This window comes from Citrus clementina, unplaced genomic scaffold (genome assembly GCF_000493195.1).
Source record: "Citrus clementina cultivar Clemenules unplaced genomic scaffold, Citrus_clementina_v1.0 scaffold_3, whole genome shotgun sequence".
Taxonomy (NCBI): Eukaryota; Viridiplantae; Streptophyta; class Magnoliopsida; order Sapindales; family Rutaceae; genus Citrus; species Citrus x clementina.
Window position 1 is genome coordinate 39,852,012 of NW_006262339.1, and position 19,348 is coordinate 39,871,359.

Here is a 19,348-nt window from a genome sequence, read left to right on the forward strand (position 1 = left end):
TAGCAGCCTGACAACTCATTAGCAAGTTTGTGAGGCGTAAGCATTTTCCATTCATCACACTCACAGTCACCACTGGTCGGCTCAGAAATCAATACGTAGCAACCTCATTAGCAATTTCTGCTCCACCACATCCGTATATAGAATTATATAAAGAAAAAGCTTGGCCATATAAAAATTTGCTTATGCTGGCAAATCCGAAACGACTTTTCCATAACAAATTTAAGGGCACATCATTACATTTCCCAAATTCAAAATTGGAAGTCCATATGATTTTCTATCTTGTCATTCATATTTTCCCTTGTATCTTTGGCACAAAATGTCCAACGGCTCATTACCTGAAACATGCTTTAATCTGAACTTCTCAATACACATACACCTGTCAACTATTGTTACAATATGCGGTTGTGAAGGGACAGAGAATTTAAAGTATTAAGAATCAGATCTTACATAATCAATCAATTTCAACCACCGAAGATTCTTCAGGAGCTAGCTTATGGCACAACAATCAACAGTTAACATCTTCAGTATGTCCTAGGGAAGGTGAACGTGGGAAATGTTGACACTCATTACTTCCTAAACATACCAGAACTCTGAAGCATTCTGCTATATTCACTGATGATTGGAGAACTTTTAATGAGTTCCCATATTTTGGCAGAATTTTTCAACCAGTCACGTTCAGAAACAGTCCTCGCAAAGGAAGGGCAATTCATAGATAAGACCTGAAACAAATGAACAACATTCAAATTTGAATACTTCTCAAGTATTTCAAAAGACATCAATTTTCCCGTACTTCAGGATAATCCAAGATTACACTTTACAACATGTTAATGACCTGGAAATGTGGAAAATGGTCGTTAATGCTGTAAGGATTAGCATTAATGCATCAAGATCCTCCAAGTTTTGTGCATGCGTGCATGTGTGTGTAAGAGAGAGGGAGAAGGAAGGTGAGAGTGAGAGACCTCGTCCCGCAATTTCCAGAGTGCTGAGCTGTAACTTTCATACTGAGCATTTGGAGAATCATCTCTGCTCTTAGATGGTATCAAAAACAACTTTGGGACTGTTGAAAGTGCATCACTGCTCTGAGTACCAGGTTCAACAGGTTCTTTGGTTACATTCCCGCATTTTTCCCTCACAAATGAAGAGGCACTGAAGTATTGTGCCAGCGCCTTCCTTAGTTGCTCATAAGTATGTGGAGTACAATTTTGATCTTGGAGTCTACAAACAGTGCCAACATGACAAATGGATGAGCTACTTCTTTTGTCTTGTTTATTATTTATCTATTATTTTTAAACTAGAAGAAGTTTTCCCAAAAAAAGGGAGAAAAACACAAAGGGGACCAGTTGTCTGCTCAACAGAATCCTGTTAGAAGCAAAAAATGAAATAGTAACTAAAAGAAGAATCGTCGAAGAAAAGCTCCAGTTTCCAGAATAAAACAGAACATCCTTAAATTCATCAGAAGCTGAAGCCCATTGAGAGCTATAGTAACATGAATTACCCCATAAATATTTCGAATATTCCTAACTAGCTTCTTAAAGTCCTTATACTTCTTTTCAACAAAATAACTCAAAAAATGTAGTAACATGGCAATTCCATAATACCATTACCTTCCTTCATCCAAATGCACAAAACTGTTCTATGAAGAAATAAGCACAGGGGTCTGTAACCATCCAATAATCCAATAAGGGCATGTCTGGGAGGTAGGACAGTTCATGGGACTGGACAATATCTCTGTGCCTTTGCAGTTTTGTTATGGTTCATAACAATGAGCTAGAGGAAGACAAACAATTCTGAGGCTAGTTTGAATTTACATTCTAAACATGCCTCCAAATAATTGAACTAATTCCTTTTTCAGAAGTTCATATGGAAAAAAGTGAATTCAAAATTAAAAAGAGTTACGGTTGACAAAATTAGATGACGATGAACTCTACCTTAATAAAACTGCAAGCAACAAACAGCCTTCTTGGAATAATTTATAACTTAAATTCAAAGCCAAAGTCTTAAAATACTTTCTTATATGAAAGTAATACCAAGTAGTTAAGAAGAAAAGTTAAACAAAAGTATAATTTATAACTTGGTAGATCAAATAAAAATAAGATTGGTGAAGCCGTATATGTTAGAAACAGAGATATCCTGACAGTTTGTCAGTCACTAGCACTTCACAAACATTGATAGTATAATTTCACATTTCATGGCCTCACTCAGTACAAGTTTTATGGTTTCCCCTACATAGCCGGCACATATCAGTTTTAAGGGTGGTGCTGGAGAGAGAGTACTCAGTATTTTGTGGTTTTCTCCTACATAGCCTGCACATATCATTTTTAATGTTACTGCTGGGAAAAGATTACTCACTTTGCATGCACAAAAACTGGAGTAGCCATATACTCTTCACCCTCGTTTGCTTTATCTTTCTTATCTTTTTCTGACCCCAAATTTGAGCTCTGTGAGTTGGAAGCAGTCAAAGAAGATGGATCAGGTATGCCATGCTTCAACAAGTCAACCTGCAATTAGATGAAAAAGGACACATAAGATCCATTGTGGACCACTGGTGATAGATTTACCAAACTGGAAATAGCAATTTTTGTAAACATGAAATCATCTGGAAAAATACAGAGAAATTCCCAGAAAAGGCTCTCGACCAAAATTTGGTGTTTAGTTGAACTTACATTCTTTTTTAAATATGAATGCATTATGCACTCTGTTAAACTAGAGATCAGGTCAGTCCATAATATTAAACTTACATCCTTTATGCTCGAGACCCAACAAAGGGTTTGCATCATTTTCCCATACAAAGCATTTTCCCTAAAAGATAATCAGTGGTTGAGCAAGAGTAATACCATCGACATCAAGCGCCACATTTTATTGTCATGGACTCCATCAGATACCACTAGCAAAACGTGACAAATAGAAGCCAAGAGAACACCAAGCTACAAGGACCCCTTGCAGTACACAGGAAAAATACGAACATTTAGATATAGGAATATATTCACCATGTGCTCGTAGCACAGATAGAACCATTACATAGTCTACCGATTGTCAAGTATTCTTTCAGAAATAAAATCAATTAACCCATATTTCAACCCTTACCTGAATACTCATGAGCTCAAGAGCCAACTCGGCGGATAAAGATTCACCACTAAGAACTGGAATCGTGGACGAGCCATCAGGTCTCATAATTTCAGCTAAAACAGAAGAACTGAAAACAGGCTGCGAGTAAAGAAATAAGCAAATATAGAAAATAAAATATGAAAGGGAAAAGAGTAAAGGCACTTAAAAAATCCCAAGCAGAGAGTGTTTCTGGGTTCCCAAATATGAGGTGCACATATTTACATGACACATCATTTTATAATCAATTGAAGGAATTTTGCGTCGGACATGAAAACAAGGAAACACCTGAGTGTCGAGAAGTAAAAGGCGTTGAGCTGAAATTCTTGGTTCAATTCCGGAAGTGCAATGCTTAGCCTGAGCTCTGGTATCTTCAGATAGAGTAGGGAAAGGAGGAAGCATTCCAGGTGAGGTAGCATCAAAGCCATAAAGCTCGTTCATAATGGTGGACTTGCCCACACCCGGAACACCAATCACTCCCACCACTGTAAACTCCGTATTCTCACTCAAAAACTGTACCAACCAACAATCACAACAACATTAACCAGCTATCCATGTATATAGGCTCCGTTTGGCAGCTAAGATAATACTATTATGTCAATAAAAAATTATTTTTCAAGCTTCAAATTATTAAAAAAAAAACATATTTACCAAACATTATCGAACCGTTAATGAAAAGAGAGTGTTTGAGTGTGTGTTACCGGTAGAAAGCGATCGATGTGAAAGTCCCAGGAATCGGACAACAAGTTGAGAGACGGAAGACGAGATCGGAGCGGATGCGGGTGAACATGCGGCACCGTTTCGTCTTCCCCACGCCCAAATTTACCGCCAACCGCTCCACCGCTCACCAGTCCAGGCTTCGCTAGTAGGATTTTCGGACCCGACGACGGATTTGATGATGATGAACCAGCCATTTTTTATTTTCTGATATTTTTTTCGATTCTATTTTAGTTTTATATTTTTAACTACTTAATATATATGTGAATGGGCACCAAACCGGCCCGAGCCCAATCCTCATGACTTGGGTTGGGTTGGGTAAAATTTTACCAACCCAATAGGGTTATTTTTCACAACCCGCCAACCTTATACACACTTTTTTCCTTTTTCCCTTTTTACATAAATTGGAAAATCACAAGTATAAAAGCCAAAAGCAACAAAAAAAAAAAAAAACACTCGTAGAAACACTGATGGTATCATTACGTGGCCAATTAATTAAGGCCAACGCTACAATACCCCCATGTATCCCATACATGCGGGTAATAAAAAAATTAAAAACATATGGCCATTGTTTGGCTGCCACTTGGTAGCCAAACAAAAAAAAAACTTGGAGCAACTAGTTGCTCCTTAAATTAATATTAAATTATGAAATAATATAATAATTAAATAAATATAATAATAAAATACTAATTATTTTAATAATAAAGGCAACATAATAATAAAAAATTATTTTTATAATAATTAAAAATTAGTTTCAAGTTTAATGGTAGTTGTTTTATATTTATTGGTCCATTAATCAAGGTTGCAAGTTAATGATCCTAAGTTTTATGTTCATTACCTTCAGTTTCAAGTTCATTGCCCTCAGTTTCAAGTTACTTTGACTTCAAATTTAATGGTCACAGTTTCAAGTTAATGGTAAGTGCTTCATATTTATTGGTCCATTAATTGCATGATTTTTGGGATTGCAAGTTAATGATCTTAAGTTCCATGTTCATTACTCTAAGTTTCAAGTTTCTTTGGTTTCAAGTTTAATGGTCTTCATTTCAAGTTAATGGTAGGTGTTTCATGTTTATTGGTCCATTAATTGCATGATTTTCGGGGTTGCAAGTTAATGATCCAAAGTTTCATGTTCATTGCTCTAAGTTTCAAGTTCCTTTGATTTCTAGTTTAATAGTCCCAGTTTCAAGTTAATGGTAAGTGTTTCATGTTTATTGGTTCATTAATCGGGGGTTACAAGTTAATGATCTTAAGTTTCATGTTCATTGCCTTCAGTTTCAAGTTCATTTGATTTCAAGTTTAATGGTCTCAGTTTCAAGTTAATAGTAGGTATTTCATGTTTATTGGTCCATTAATTGGGGTTGCAAGTTAATGATCTTAAGTTTTATGTTCATTGCTTTAGTTTCAAGTTCATTACCCTCAGTTTCAAGTTCATTTGGTTTCTAATTTATTGGTCCTAGTTTTAAGTTAATGGTATGTGTTTCATGTTTATTAGTCCATTAAACGGGGTTGCTAATAATTCAAAGTTTCATATTCATTACCCTCAGTTTAAAGTTCATTGCCCTCAATTTTCAAGTTTATTTGGTTTCAAGTTTAATGATCCTAGTTTCAAGTTAATGGTATATGTTTCATGTTTATTGGTCTATTAATTAAGGTTGCAAGTTAATGATCTTAAGTTTCATGTTCATTGCCTTCAGTTTCAAGTTCATTGCCCTCAGTTTCAAGTTAATTTGGTTTCAAATTTAATGGTCTCAGTTTCAAGTTAATGATATGTGTTTCATGTTTATTGGTCCATTAATCGGGGCTGCAAGTTAATGATCCTACGTTTCATGTTCATTACCCTCAGTTTCAAATTCATTTAGTTTCAGGTTTAATGATCTCAGTTTCAAGTTAATGGTAAGTGTTTCATGTTTATTGGTCCATTAATTGCATGATTTTCGGGGTTACAATTTAATGATCCCAAGTTCCATGTTCATTGCTCTAAGTTTCAAGTTCCTTTGGTTTCAAGTTTAATGATCTCAGTTTCAAGTTAATGGTAGATATTTCATGTTTAGTGGTCCATTAATCAGGGTTGCAAGTTAATGATCCTCGGTTTCAAGTTCATTGCCCTCAGTTTGAAGTTCATTTGGTTTCAAGTTTAATGATTTAGTTTCAAGTTAATGATATGTATTTCATGTTTATTGGTCTATGTTTCATGTTAACCAGTTTTTTAGGTTTCCATTTCTTTCATATTTAATAATAATAATAAATCTCAGCCATTCGATCTACCCCAATTTAATCCAATAGCTATTTTTTATGCATGTATGAGATACATGCATGTACTGTAGCCGCGCCCATTAATTAAACTGCCTTTTCATAAATGGCTTTAATGGCATTCTCATGTAAAACATCCTAACTTGCCTACATAGATATTTATGTCATAAATATTCTAAAGCGTTGACACTTTTGTAATTATATTACTATCTTTTCTATTTTTTTATTTTTAAATTTTATGTCATCTCAACATCAGAAAGGAAACTATATTGAAAAGTGAAAACCTCAATGTCTCAAATTCACTATTGCTTTCAGGTTTCCTAAAATTGCCTAATGAAAATGGCTGGTAACTTGGTAAATGGTTTGCATTTCAAGATTTAGAAGTGTAAAGCGCCGTGCAATCTCAGTTCTTAATTTCCTCAAAAGTCTTTTATTAAATTGTGTTAATAATTATAAAAATGAGATAAGAACGTCTATTGCCTATGATTATAGTTAATTCAGTTAATAAAAATTCTTAAATTCATACAAATGTCCAAAATTCAAAAACGGTTCCCATAATTACCAATGGGCCTATAGTCCAATAAGAGAAGTCTTATATTTACAATATTGAGTGCAAAAGTTCAAGCCTCCATAAGAGCTTTATAGAGGTTAGTTCCAATACTCATTCAATTATCAACTAATTGAGTGAAGACAGTCTCTCCATTACAAAATGTGAGTGGAGTAGACACATCTCGAATATTATAGAGGATTGAAAGTATCTGAGCAAGTGCTTCAGTGGGTTAATGTATGGCGGTGGTCCCAATTGTTTAGTATGATAATATTAATTGCAATATCTAATGTAATGTCAGTAACAATCTATGTATAACAAAAAAAAAAAAAAAAACATGGTTCTCATAATTATATAATGTTGTGTGCGGTTGGAGCATTAGTCTTTATTTTGGTTGGTTCTACTCTTAAGCTTTGTTTTGGTATAACTTTTGCAGTAACATCTCTCTTAGTAAATTTATTATTAAAGAGTTTTTATGATTATAGATTCCAAAAAAAAAAAATCCTCTAATTGTTTGGTTGTATAAGAGTTTTTATTAAAATTGTCAAATCATTTCAATAAACAAGTATTTAAAAATGATAGTAGGGAAGGAACGAAATAAGGGTATTTTAAATAGTTTATTTCTTTAAAATACTCTAAGGCTCATACTCTAAAAAACTCAAAGTTTGATTTTCTTAAAATAATTAAAAATAACTTTTGGCATTACCCAAAAATAAAATAGCCAACAGAAAGAGTCACACCAAACGACACGAATAGTACAAAAAAGCAAAGAAAATTTAAAAAAACCTAAAGTTTGAATTATGCTTGGATGGGAAAATAAGAGATTGGATTGCCAATGGATTATAATTAAAAAAAAAAAGAAAATGTATCAATTACCAATTTAGAAGACCATGAGCCATGATTAAATTTTTATTTTTAGCACACAAAAGTACAGAAAATGAAAACGGAATGTCAATATTTCTTATGAAGAGTATGTGGTATCAATTTATTTCATTGAGCTTAGATAATAGACTACACAAGTTAATCATGCCGCTCTTCTTAAGACTTCTTGGAATATTTTGACATCTTCTTCTATTTGGTGTAAGTTCTTAAAAGGTCAGTTCCAACTCTCATCATACAATTGGTCTCACACTTATTCCAAGTTTTCCATTTGGCGGGGTTTGAAGACTATGATTCCTACTTTAGTTGATGGTTGTCGTTAGGTTGTGGGAGATGGGAGAAAGATTAACTTGTGGCGTGATAGATGGCTGTCATATTCCATTGTTTCTTTATTTAATATTACTAATTTAAGCATGAACTTTAATTCTTCTGTGAGTGCCTTGATTTGTGATGGTGCTTGGTGTTGGGGAAAAATTAGGTATTTAAATTTTTATAAAACCTTTTGAAGATCGCTCTCATATAATATATAAGAATTTGTATTCTAGAAATCGTACCTTGAAAATCTGAGTTTGCTTTTTCCGCTGAAGTGATTTAGGCTCCTAGATCACGATCCGCCACCACCACTCCTGTTAGATCACGATCCGTCACCACCACGCTTGTTAGATCACGAACTGTCTCCAATGATCTTCCAGGTTATGACTCAGGTTCGATCTGCACTTGACGTGTGGGCGCCTTTATCACTACCAAAGCAACTAGCACGAGAAAATTTTTCTCTCAACAATAGAGAGAAAAATCTTATTCTCCGATTTGTATAAAGTGGCTTCTCCCATTTCTTTAGGGAAAAATAAGCCTTTTATATCACTCTTTAGTGAAAACCCTAGGCTCCAAGAATGCTCAAAATAAAACTCACGTTGTTTTCTTTTTCAATAGGGGACCCACCTTGTAAAATAACATAAGGCCCCTTACACATAAGCTTATTAAATGGAGCCTCCCACTAAATGATATATTTAGGCTTTTGACCCAAATAGCTAGTTATCTTGCTTATTAGTCCAGTAGTGGTGCAGTCAATTAAATGAGCTAACCCGGGGATCATTTGGGAACATACAATAGTGGCTACAATAATTAGGCCTGTAATTAAACTAGCCCAATTATTTAATTCCAAATCTACTCCACTAAAAGATTGGAACTGACTTCCATAATTATATGCTCGAGTAATAATTCGTCCCAAGCCACATTGATTTCTTTACTGCACAATCCTTTGTACCACATCGTTAATTAAATTGATATCTCAACTGTCCAATCAATTTAATAACATCTTATTCCTTGATCCTTACTGGTTTTCTCTAATGATCATTTTCAACATACTAAATATGTTGACACACTCTGGCCAGAGAATTCTATGATCAAGTGCCGAAAACCTATCAAGAGATGTGTTGTACAAATTCTTTATTGTTAATCCATAACTCCAATACTCATAATTGCTCCCACCAAGATACCGGGTAATCTTGACTACAAGGATGTGTCGTGCCCATTGGTAACTCAAATGGAATAACAATTACAATCATGAAATCATAATTAACTCAAGATTAAGATTACAGTAAAATCAACGCCTATGAGATTTAATAAGTCTGACAGTTATTACAAAGTTAATTAAATCTCATATGTGATCCTGTTCAATGTAGTCGTACTACATCAATAAATTCATACATGATTAAGACAAATCATTCAATGAATTTATTACAGTCTATACCTAAATAAAGTGCCCAACTTTATTTATCAACTGCGAACTAAATTTATTTAATCATAAGATAACTTGTATTTATGTCTTCTGTGAATCCACATGGTGATCACATAAATACATATAATATGATTAAATGGACTTTAATACAAGTATTAATGCAATTAAGATATTTGAATAAAATACCTCATTTATTTTATTAATCAGAAAAATTATTTATTACAATTAAATAAACACATATGCTTTTAAAGAGCATATTTTCCCAACACTTGGTGTATTCCAGATCATTTTCAATCTTTCTTCTCTCAGCTGGTTTTAGATATAAAAAATACAAAGATGCCCTTTGTTGATACCGAAGATAAGATGGTGTGGTGCCACTCAGTAGATGATGATCTTACTTTGGCAGAAGCTTATCATTTTTCACTTGGCAATCGTGTAGTCTGCCCTTGGAACAAATTCTTGTGGTCATCGTTTATTCCTCCGAAATACTCTATGTTTGCTTGGAGGTTGTTTCATAATAGAGTTCCAACAGATGATCAGCTGCGTTTATATGGGTTATGTGTTGTCTCAACTTGCCCTTTTTGCTTATAAACTGTTGAAACAACTACCCACTTATTTTTCCTATGCAGGTTCTCTCAATAGCTTTGGGGTTGGCTCACTTCTTTATTTAGAGTCACATTTCCCATGGATGGAGACCTTGTGAGTCTATGAAAGCTAGTTCTTAATGATATATTCTCTCATCACACGGCCTCCCTCTAGCGCATAACTTGCTTTATCCTGCTTTATTATTTGTGGAAATCTCGAAACTTATTATGCTTTGAAAATCGTCTGCTTTCCTGGTCTCAACTAAAGGTTGTCATTGCTTCTCACATTATTTTACTGAGCTCTTATTGTCCAGGACATGTAGCTACCTAGGTTCTAATTTATGATATATTAGGCATAAAGAAGCTATTGCGACGTGCTCCGAAGGTAGTTTCAGTTTTCTGGCATCTTCCTTTAATTCCTTGGGTTAAAATTAATATGGATGGCCTTGCTAAAGGAAATCTGGAAGAGGCAGCTTGTGGTGCTGTTTCCAGGGGATTTAATGGGGCCTTTAAAGGATGCTTTGCAATGTCTTTAAGTCTTCATTATTCATTTTATGCTGAAAATATTTGTATTATTGTTGCTATTGAAGAAGCAGCTAATATGTTTGGTTAGAGAGCGACTCTACTGCTGCATTGTCTTGTCTTCAAAATCTTAAATTTGCTCCTCTATGGTGCGTCCGTAATAGATAGATTAATTGTTGTAGCTTGATACTCCCATATTTTTCGAGAAGGAAATTCTGTAGCGGACTGGTGGCATTATCCACCAATGGCTATTAGGAAAAAGTTATTTAACAATGCTTGGGGTTATCCTAAGTATCGTTTCATAACTTAACCTCTTGTACATGAAAATTTTGTAACTCTTCTCTTTTTTTATTAATATATTTTCAGATTTATATAAAAAAAATTATTTCATTAAACTTCTTAAATAAATTAAAGAAACCACAGATTACAATAATACATAGTTAAGGACTACAACAACGTTTTGAACCTTTAACTACAATGCAAGCCCCGGTCCTTAACTTCTTGTCATTCTTACACAATGAAAGACGTTGAGCATCCCCAAAGGTTTTTGAACAACTGTTATAGTAGAATGGATCGGGAGCTTCATTATCTGCAAGTTAACAAAAATAAGTTAATTAATACTAATTTGCAGTATTTTTTTTCAAATGTATTCGATATACATATTATGACTGAGTTATGTATTATTCAGTGACATTCGTAACTTATATAGTGCAAATTTGAATGACTATGGTTAATCACCTAAAAAAATTAGAGAACTTTCCTGAGCTAACTGAAGAGATGATAAATATCATCACAATGAGAAATTTACCGAATCATATTTCTTTAAACAAATCTCAAATAATTCTTGGATCTTGATGAATTGATGATCTCAAAAGAGCTTTATATAATGACCTAGAAAAGCTAGGGTTTCATCTCAAAAGTTGTAAGCCAAATTTTCAAAACTCTAATGCTCCAAAAATGTGCCTTAGAGACAAGTATTTACCAATCTGATACAACTTTACAATTTTCTGGTCCCATAGAATTAATGTCTAGGTAAAATGACAGGAATGATGTTACTCAACAATTGTTTCCCAATTTAAATCTTGTAAGATTTGTATTGGGTATTCACATTTCACAGACATTGACAAAGTGGATTCGCTGTACATAGGAAAAACATACAATAGTACATGTAATGTGTAATTATTATTGTGGGATTATATCAATAAAAATCACGGCTTTATGCTAAATTTAGACTTTTCAGTTACCAGCTAGCCCCTCTTTTGTAATCCAATTAATAAAATTTAAAATGGGCAAAATAAGAATGAATGGACATTGAAGTAATAGCGTTCATGATTTAACCTTACTAGTCTCATAAATTTATGTTATGAAGAAATTAAAATAAACCAATAATTTCCTTAAATATTTAAAAGTGCTTGGTTTAAAGATTACACTGGAAATCAAGCAATCATTTTCTTTTTGATAAGAACGATATATATTAAGATTGCCAGCGTGAAAAGCACATATATATGGGAATAATTATTATCATAATGTGATGTATTTATGACAAGAATCAATAACATTTAGTAATGTAAATATGGCAAGGATCAAGATCACTATATCATTCGGATATTGAAAAAATCAAAACGTTTATGTGCATTTGGAAGATGAATCCCTCATTTATATCTTAGGTTACAAAGTATTTTATATAAATAAGCCTTTAAGCTATCGAAAAATAATAAGAGTGACATTTATTTGTTTCTTACCAAATTTTCACGTTCATACATCCAATTATCAACAACCTGACTAAAAATAAAATTTAAAAATATATGACGTATTATAGGTACTGTAAAATGACCCATCGCAGCCCGGTGACACATGTCTATTTACACATTTTAACCCTCGGGAAATATGAAACGTGAAAATAGAGGTGCATTTATTTCGTTGGCCAAAAATTATTCTCTACTTGTGCACCAACCACAGGTGGCAGATAAGTACACGTATCAACTGAGATTGGTTAACACTTAACAACACAGTAATGAGTGGTGCTGGCAGTGACTACGTGACAAACCATGTAAGGGGGTGAGAATATTTACACTGAGATCCATATTTTTTTAGACTTTTGCATATAACTCATAAGGTTTGAGAATTCCATATCTAAAAATCCATTTCGTTTTAAAAATTAGCACTCGTGTCAATTTTTGATCACCCACCGATTGTATCATTGTAGTACAATTGCCTATGTTTCTTAATAGAAATCTGGAAATATATATTCTTGAATCTGAAATTTAATTAAGTGCAAGATATAAATAGAAGTCATAAGATACTATTATAATCTTATTTTAATTAATATGCACATGCAATTGTTTGTATATTTTATTCTTGTAAGCAAAATCATATTTGTGATCATTAATTGTGTTTAATCATAATGTTCTCACGGGAAACCATGAAGAATAATTGTCATTTGAATTCTTGATTATTCGCTCTCTTCATTTTTAGGTATATGTAGGCCAATTGTTTTATTGCTATGCAATAATATTTCCCATTATACCACTAATAATTTTTTAAAATAGAAGATCAATTTGCCGTAAAATGTCAATTCTAATAAGATTGATCAAGATCTTAACACAAACCGCTATAAAAATGAATCTATTAGTGAGAATTACATTTTTTCCATTTATGCGACCAGCCAATATAACATGTTACCACATAACAAAATTATTTTAGTTAAAATCAACGTAACCAACCATAATACCTGGTGATAATCACATACTGATGTCCCCATATAGAATTTCATCATTCGACAGGGACTCGATTGCAAGGAATGGAAAAGAGAAAAAAAAACAGTGATGGGTTATGGGTGTGGTAGGTGCAGTTAAGAGCTGTGATTTGACGAAGAAATGAGTACAGAGGGAATTGAATGGTGAGATGGGCATATGCTCTTCTTGCTAACGTCCACCTTCAAATTACAAATTTAAAATCACCCCAAACTTCTTCACATCCATTTATTCTACCTACCACCCTTTCCCCCACTCTCCTTAAATGTTCTTTTTTGCGCAATCTGTTGCTTCGTGTGTCACTCTAACTTAATTTTCCCTAAACCATAGCCAGCTCCCCCTATTCATCTAAAAAAATTTCGACAAAACAAAAAAGGCACTCACGATGATATCAATAGCCACTAAAAAACCAGAGCTGTCTCTTGATATCTCTTCACCAGCACCACCAGCGCCGTCCAATGAAAAGATAGCCACCCATATTTTCAAATCAAAGCTTCCCGATATACCCATCTCCAATCATCTCCCTCTCCACACATATTGTTTCCAGGATCGTTTATCTGACGACCCATGCTTAATCGTTGGCTTAACTGGCAAAACTTACTCTTATGCCGAAACGCACCTCATCTGTAGAAAAACCGCAGCCGGTTTATCGAACCTCGGCATCAAAAAGGGCGACGTGATCATGATCCTCCTCCAGAACTGTGCCGAATTCGTCTTCTCGTTCATGGGAGCTTCCATGATCGGTGCAGTCACGACGACGGCCAATCCCTTCTACACTTCAGCTGAAATCTTGAAACAGTTCAGAACCTCTGGCGCCAAATTGATTATCACAATGTCTCAGTACGTCGACAGGTTGCCGAAGACGGACAAAGATTTCACAGTGATCACGATCGATGCCCCTCCGGAGAATTGCCTGCATTTCACAGTGTTATCGGAAGCAGATGAGGATCAAATCCCAGAAGTTGCCATCGAGCCCGACGATCCTGTGGCGTTGCCCTTCTCTTCGGGCACCACGGGATTGCCTAAAGGAGTGGTGCTGACGCACAAGAGCTTGATCACCAGCGTGGCGCAGCAAGTGGACGGAGAGAACCCGAATCTTTACTTGACAAACGGAGACGTTGTGCTGTGTGTTTTGCCTTTGTTTCACATTTATTCGTTGAACAGCGTGCTTCTGTGCTCGTTGAGAGCTGGGGCTGGGGTTCTGTTGATGCAGAAGTTTGAGATAGGGGCGCTGCTGGAGCTGATACAGCGGCACAGGGTGTCGGTGGCGGCTGTGGTGCCGCCCTTGGTGCTGGCGCTGGCCAAGAACCCGATGGTGGCGGATTATGACCTGAGCTCGATCAGGGTGGTGCTTTCCGGGGCGGCGCCGCTGGGGAAGGAGCTTGAAGATGCTCTCCGAAGTAGAGTCCCTCAAGCAATCTTGGGTCAGGTAATTAGCATTTCTTAACCAAATAAGTTACATGCAATTGATTGCTGTTATAACTGAATAACCGTTTTTAGGTTGCGTTTAGGTTACCTTTATTAGTTAAAAAACAATCCTATTTTGTCAAAGGAATGTGTTTAGATATATATACGACATACTAATATTTTGAACTCATAATCACACGTATTCGTATTTTTTAAAATACTTATAATGATGTGGAAACATTTTATATCATTGTAAATTATTAGAAAATTATTTTTACGACAATATAAAAATATTTGAATACATGGCAGTCAAACTACAATTTGAGCTTTGCTATTATTTTCCGAAAATGTTTCTGAGTTCTTTGAACGAAGAAAGGCCTTTTGGATTGGGTTGGATTTTTTGCCGTATTATTTGCTGCGGCCGCAGGGTAATGTTGTCACATTCGGCAAAAATAATTGACATTTCACATGCGGCTATTTATGATGTGGGCCGAGCGATGGCCTTAGTTTTATTTTCGGTTGGTGGGTGACTGAGTGTTTCTGTTGTCTATCCAACTTCGGCGGGTTGGTAGCTGTATCCAATTAATAAGCTCTACTTATTTATTTATTTTTATAAACATTCAGTTTTTTTTTTTAAATATCCAATGGATTCATTCTTCACAGAGTGTGGCCATTGCCAAATATGCAAGAAGAAAATTGACGTAGTTGTTATCTAGTATTATAACTAAATTTGACACGGCTCAATTATCTGATAAAAACACAATAAAAATAAATAAGTAAAAATTATCAAATTTAACACTATTATTAAATGGATTGAGTCAAGGTTGACATGATTTTTTTTTATGTGCTAAGGTATTTGACCTATTTATTTGATCAATGACACGATTATATGTTTTATTCTAAATTAATTTGTATGGACATTTTGTCATTAAAACTAAAAAAATTGACATGATTCTTTCCTTTTATTTTTTTTATTAGACATGATGTAAATATGCACAGTATTTCATTTATAAAATTTTATTTAAATTTAATATCTCAATAGTATAAATGGATAAAATATCGGTAGATATGTATATGTTATAATATTGGTAGATATATATATATATATATCGATAAATTTTATATTTGTTAAATATATAGATATTAAGTGGATGATCATGTAACCCTTTTAATTTCTATGTTAGGTTAGAGTTTGAATACTTTGATATGATTATTAAATAAATTATATTTGACATAAATTTGACACGACACCAAATTGATCCAGTGACCTGTTTTGCCAGTTTTATCTAGTACTGTGTGGATATGTATATGTTATAATATTGGTAGATATATATATATATATATATATATCGATAAATTTTATATTTGTTAAATATATAGATATTAAGTGGATGATCATGTAACCCTTTTAATTTCTATGTTAGGTTAGAGTTTGAATACTTTGATATGATTATTAAATAAATTATATTTGACATAAATTTGACACGACACCAAATTGATCCAGTGACCTGTTTTGCCAGTTTTATCTAGTACTGTGTGGATATGTATATGTTATAATATTGGTAGATATATATATATATATATATATATATATATATATATATATCGATAAATTTTATATTTGTTAAATATATAAATATTAAGTGGATGATCATGTAACCCTTTTAATTTCTATGTTAGGTTAGAGTTTGAATACTTTGATATGATTATTAAATAAATTATATTTGACATAAATTTGACACGACACCAAATTGATCCAGTGACCTGTTTTGCCAGTTTTATCTAGTACTGTGTAGATCCCAGATTGAATTTGGTTTTAAACTCCAGAAGCGTTAGTGTATGCAAATGTTTCATTTTAAATTCTTTATTTAATCTAATGGCAAATAAATTTTTTCTGTCATCCGTATTATTGGGTTTGAACAAATGTTTTTCTGTTAGTTCAAGGACACGTTGTTAAGCCATGCGGTTTAATAACATTAAAATTGGCTCTATTTAACCATAAGACTTAGCAGCATATCCACATGAAAAAAAAAAAAAATACCCACACTTAAGAAAGATTACATATACTCACAGTGTATCAAATCATTGTCTAATTATATTAATTTGTAAATGACTGAAAACACCAGGGATATGGAATGACAGAGGCAGGGCCAGTGCTATCAATGTGCCTAGGATTTGCAAAGCAGCCATTTCCTACAAAGTCAGGATCATGTGGCACCGTTGTTAGAAATGCTGAGCTCAAAGTAATTGACCCTGAAATTGGTGCCTCCCTTCCCCACAATCAACCTGGCGAAATTTGCATCCGCGGCCCTCAAATTATGAAAGGTACGCTCCTCTCTTTTGCCATAATTATACATGCTCATATTATCTTTCCTTATTTCTATGCTTTTGAATTTTTTTTTGCCTTTTCCCTTTGTAGTTCTTATTGATTGAACTAGTTACATGCTGAGCAGTGCAATGCGTCCGTGTATTATATATGAATGGTAATTTATTCCTAATAGTCTAACATTTCTTGCTACTACTCGTGATAAAAAACAGTGGCGCACAGTGGCGGAACTTGAATTTTGGTCTGATGGAGGTCATGATGAAGAAATTATAAAATTGAATAGGCTAACAATGGGGTCTTCATTAGGATGGGCAAGCAAAGCCCAGGCCGAACCGGGTCGATGGGCTTTTGACTTAGCCCTCCGCACGAGGGCTGGATACGAACTTAAGAAAAGAAAAAAAGTTTGGGTCAGGTTCGACCCTCTATTTTTTTAAAAAATAAGTTTATAAATTAAAATAGTAAATTAAAAAAATAATAAAAAAATTTAAATTTCTAATTCATAAATCAATAACTATTCAAAATTTTTAAATTATATATTAAACTATTTGTTAAGTGTTAATTAATTAAGAAAATGTTTGAACTAGAAAATTCATCATTAAAAAATTAAATCTCTAAATTTTTATTTGTTTCATTTTCTTTATTTATTATTATTTTTAAAATATATTTTCTTTAATTCATTATTAATTATAAACTTATGGATTATTATTTCATTTTAAATTTACAACAATTAAAAAAATTAAAAATAATTGAAAGCCTCGGCCCAAGCTTGGATTTTGCCATCCTTATTCTTCATAAAGAGAAACCATGAACTTGAGAAATTTATGAAAATTATGACGCCCAAACATAAAACTACCATAAAATGATAAAATTTATTGTCTATCCTCTGTAATTTTCTGGAATTTCAATTCTTTATTTGTGTGAAGCTATTTTATTCCAGATCTTTACATAGTTCCACCCTGATAGCGCGAATATATTATTAGCTAGTGCCATTACTTTTTCATTGTTTGATATTTGTAATCTTATTATAATGTAACACACATCTTCATATCTTGTAAATTATAGGTTACTTGAATGATCCTGAGGCAACTGCGGCAACTATAGACGTTGAGGGTTGGCTTCATACTGGTGACATAGGCTATGTTGATGATGATGATGAGGTTTTCATAGTCGATAGGGTCAAGGAAATCATCAAATTCAAAGGATTCCAGGCATATTCTCTTAACCTTTTGTTAAATCTTTAAACTAAAATTTTTCGGAAACTAAGATGAAACCTGAAAGCAATACTCAAATTATATATTTTATAGGATTAAGATCCTCTCCTGAGAAAAAATTCATGTATTGATTTGTGGTTAATAAATTTAAAATGTAAAGAAGTAGTATCTTATCCATATACTATTACTACATGACACATGACATAACATTGTTAAAAGTTCAAAAGTGTACGGATCAGGAGAAGATCCTAATCTTACTTTCTGAGATACTTGTCACGTTACATATCATAATGTAAGCACTTAACCATATAATTTTTTTGGATGTCATGCACACAGGTGCCGCCGGCTGAGATTGAAGCCCTCCTTTTAAGCCACCCATCAATTGGAGATGCAGCTGTGGTGCCGTAAGTGAAATTACACTCAGCATTTTAGATTGCTCGCATTTATAATTAATGAGGCCTAAAATTTTCAGAAGAGATTCTAACTTAGACGTGCTGCTAATTAAAATTTAGGCAAAAAGATGAAGTTGCAGGAGAAGTTCCAGTTGCATTTGTAGTTCGATCAAATGGGTTTGAACTTACCGAGGAAGCCATTAAAGAATACATAGCAAAACAGGTAGTGTTTTACAAGAGACTGCACAAGATTTATTTTGTTCATGCGATTCCAAAATCTCCTTCCGGTAAGATTTTGAGGAAAGATCTCAGAGCCAAGCTGGCCTCTTCAATGCCCTTGAATTAATTCTTCTTATTTATTACGTTAGTTTTTGTTCGCCTTTGAGTTGTTGGCATTCAAGAACTTCGAATGGTGTGACAAAAAAAATTATCATGTTTGCTTGTAATATGTAATTTTGATGAGTAGTTTTCCAAAATTTTATTGTAATAAATTTTAGTAAATTAATAAATTCTTATTCTTTGAACTTTTGCCATTAAATTCACAAATTACAATCTTATTTGTCTATTCATCTAATTGAAAGAAAATGGTTATGTTTAATTATACGAATAAAAAAAAGGAATGAGAAGTAGTAAATTAAAAGAAAAGGTTAGGTGTGCACTTGAACAAGTTATGCTCATATGTGCTTAATACTTTTTTTTTTTTTTTGGGATGTAAAAATCGTATACTTGAATTTGGATTAGTGCTGGTATGAGAAATGTGATGATTATGTACGTGGATTACTAAGGGACACCTTCTTATAGGTTCAGCTGAAATAATCTGTGCACGTGTTTTGTTTAGATACGTGTTGAAAATTATTCTAGGATGCAACTGTGGAGTCCCATTCCACCAGATATTCCGACCTGTAATATTAACATGGATG

The 19,348-nt window shown here is 33.6% G+C and overlaps 2 protein-coding genes across 2 annotated transcripts; one reads left to right on the top strand and one right to left on the bottom strand.

Moving 5' to 3' along the window:
* Positions 1-169: 169 nt before the first annotated feature.
* Positions 170-4,028, bottom strand: LOC18050150 (protein SMG9). Its single transcript, XM_006443132.2, has 7 exons — positions 3,804-4,028; positions 3,391-3,615; positions 3,085-3,204; positions 2,835-2,924; positions 2,350-2,498; positions 960-1,215; positions 170-719 (listed from the first exon to the last, which is right to left on the bottom strand). The coding sequence occupies exons 1-7, from the start codon at positions 4,014-4,016 to the stop codon at positions 567-569; spliced, it is 1,206 nt and encodes a 401-aa protein (XP_006443195.1). The 5' UTR covers positions 4,017-4,028; the 3' UTR covers positions 170-566.
* A 9,213-nt stretch (positions 4,029-13,241) lies between these two features.
* LOC18050151 (4-coumarate--CoA ligase 2) lies at positions 13,242-18,865 on the top strand. Its single transcript, XM_006443134.2, has 5 exons — positions 13,242-14,521; positions 16,626-16,824; positions 17,888-18,033; positions 18,373-18,440; positions 18,549-18,865. The coding sequence occupies exons 1-5, from the start codon at positions 13,478-13,480 to the stop codon at positions 18,772-18,774; spliced, it is 1,683 nt and encodes a 560-aa protein (XP_006443197.1). The 5' UTR covers positions 13,242-13,477; the 3' UTR covers positions 18,775-18,865.
* Positions 18,866-19,348: the final 483 nt, after the last annotated feature.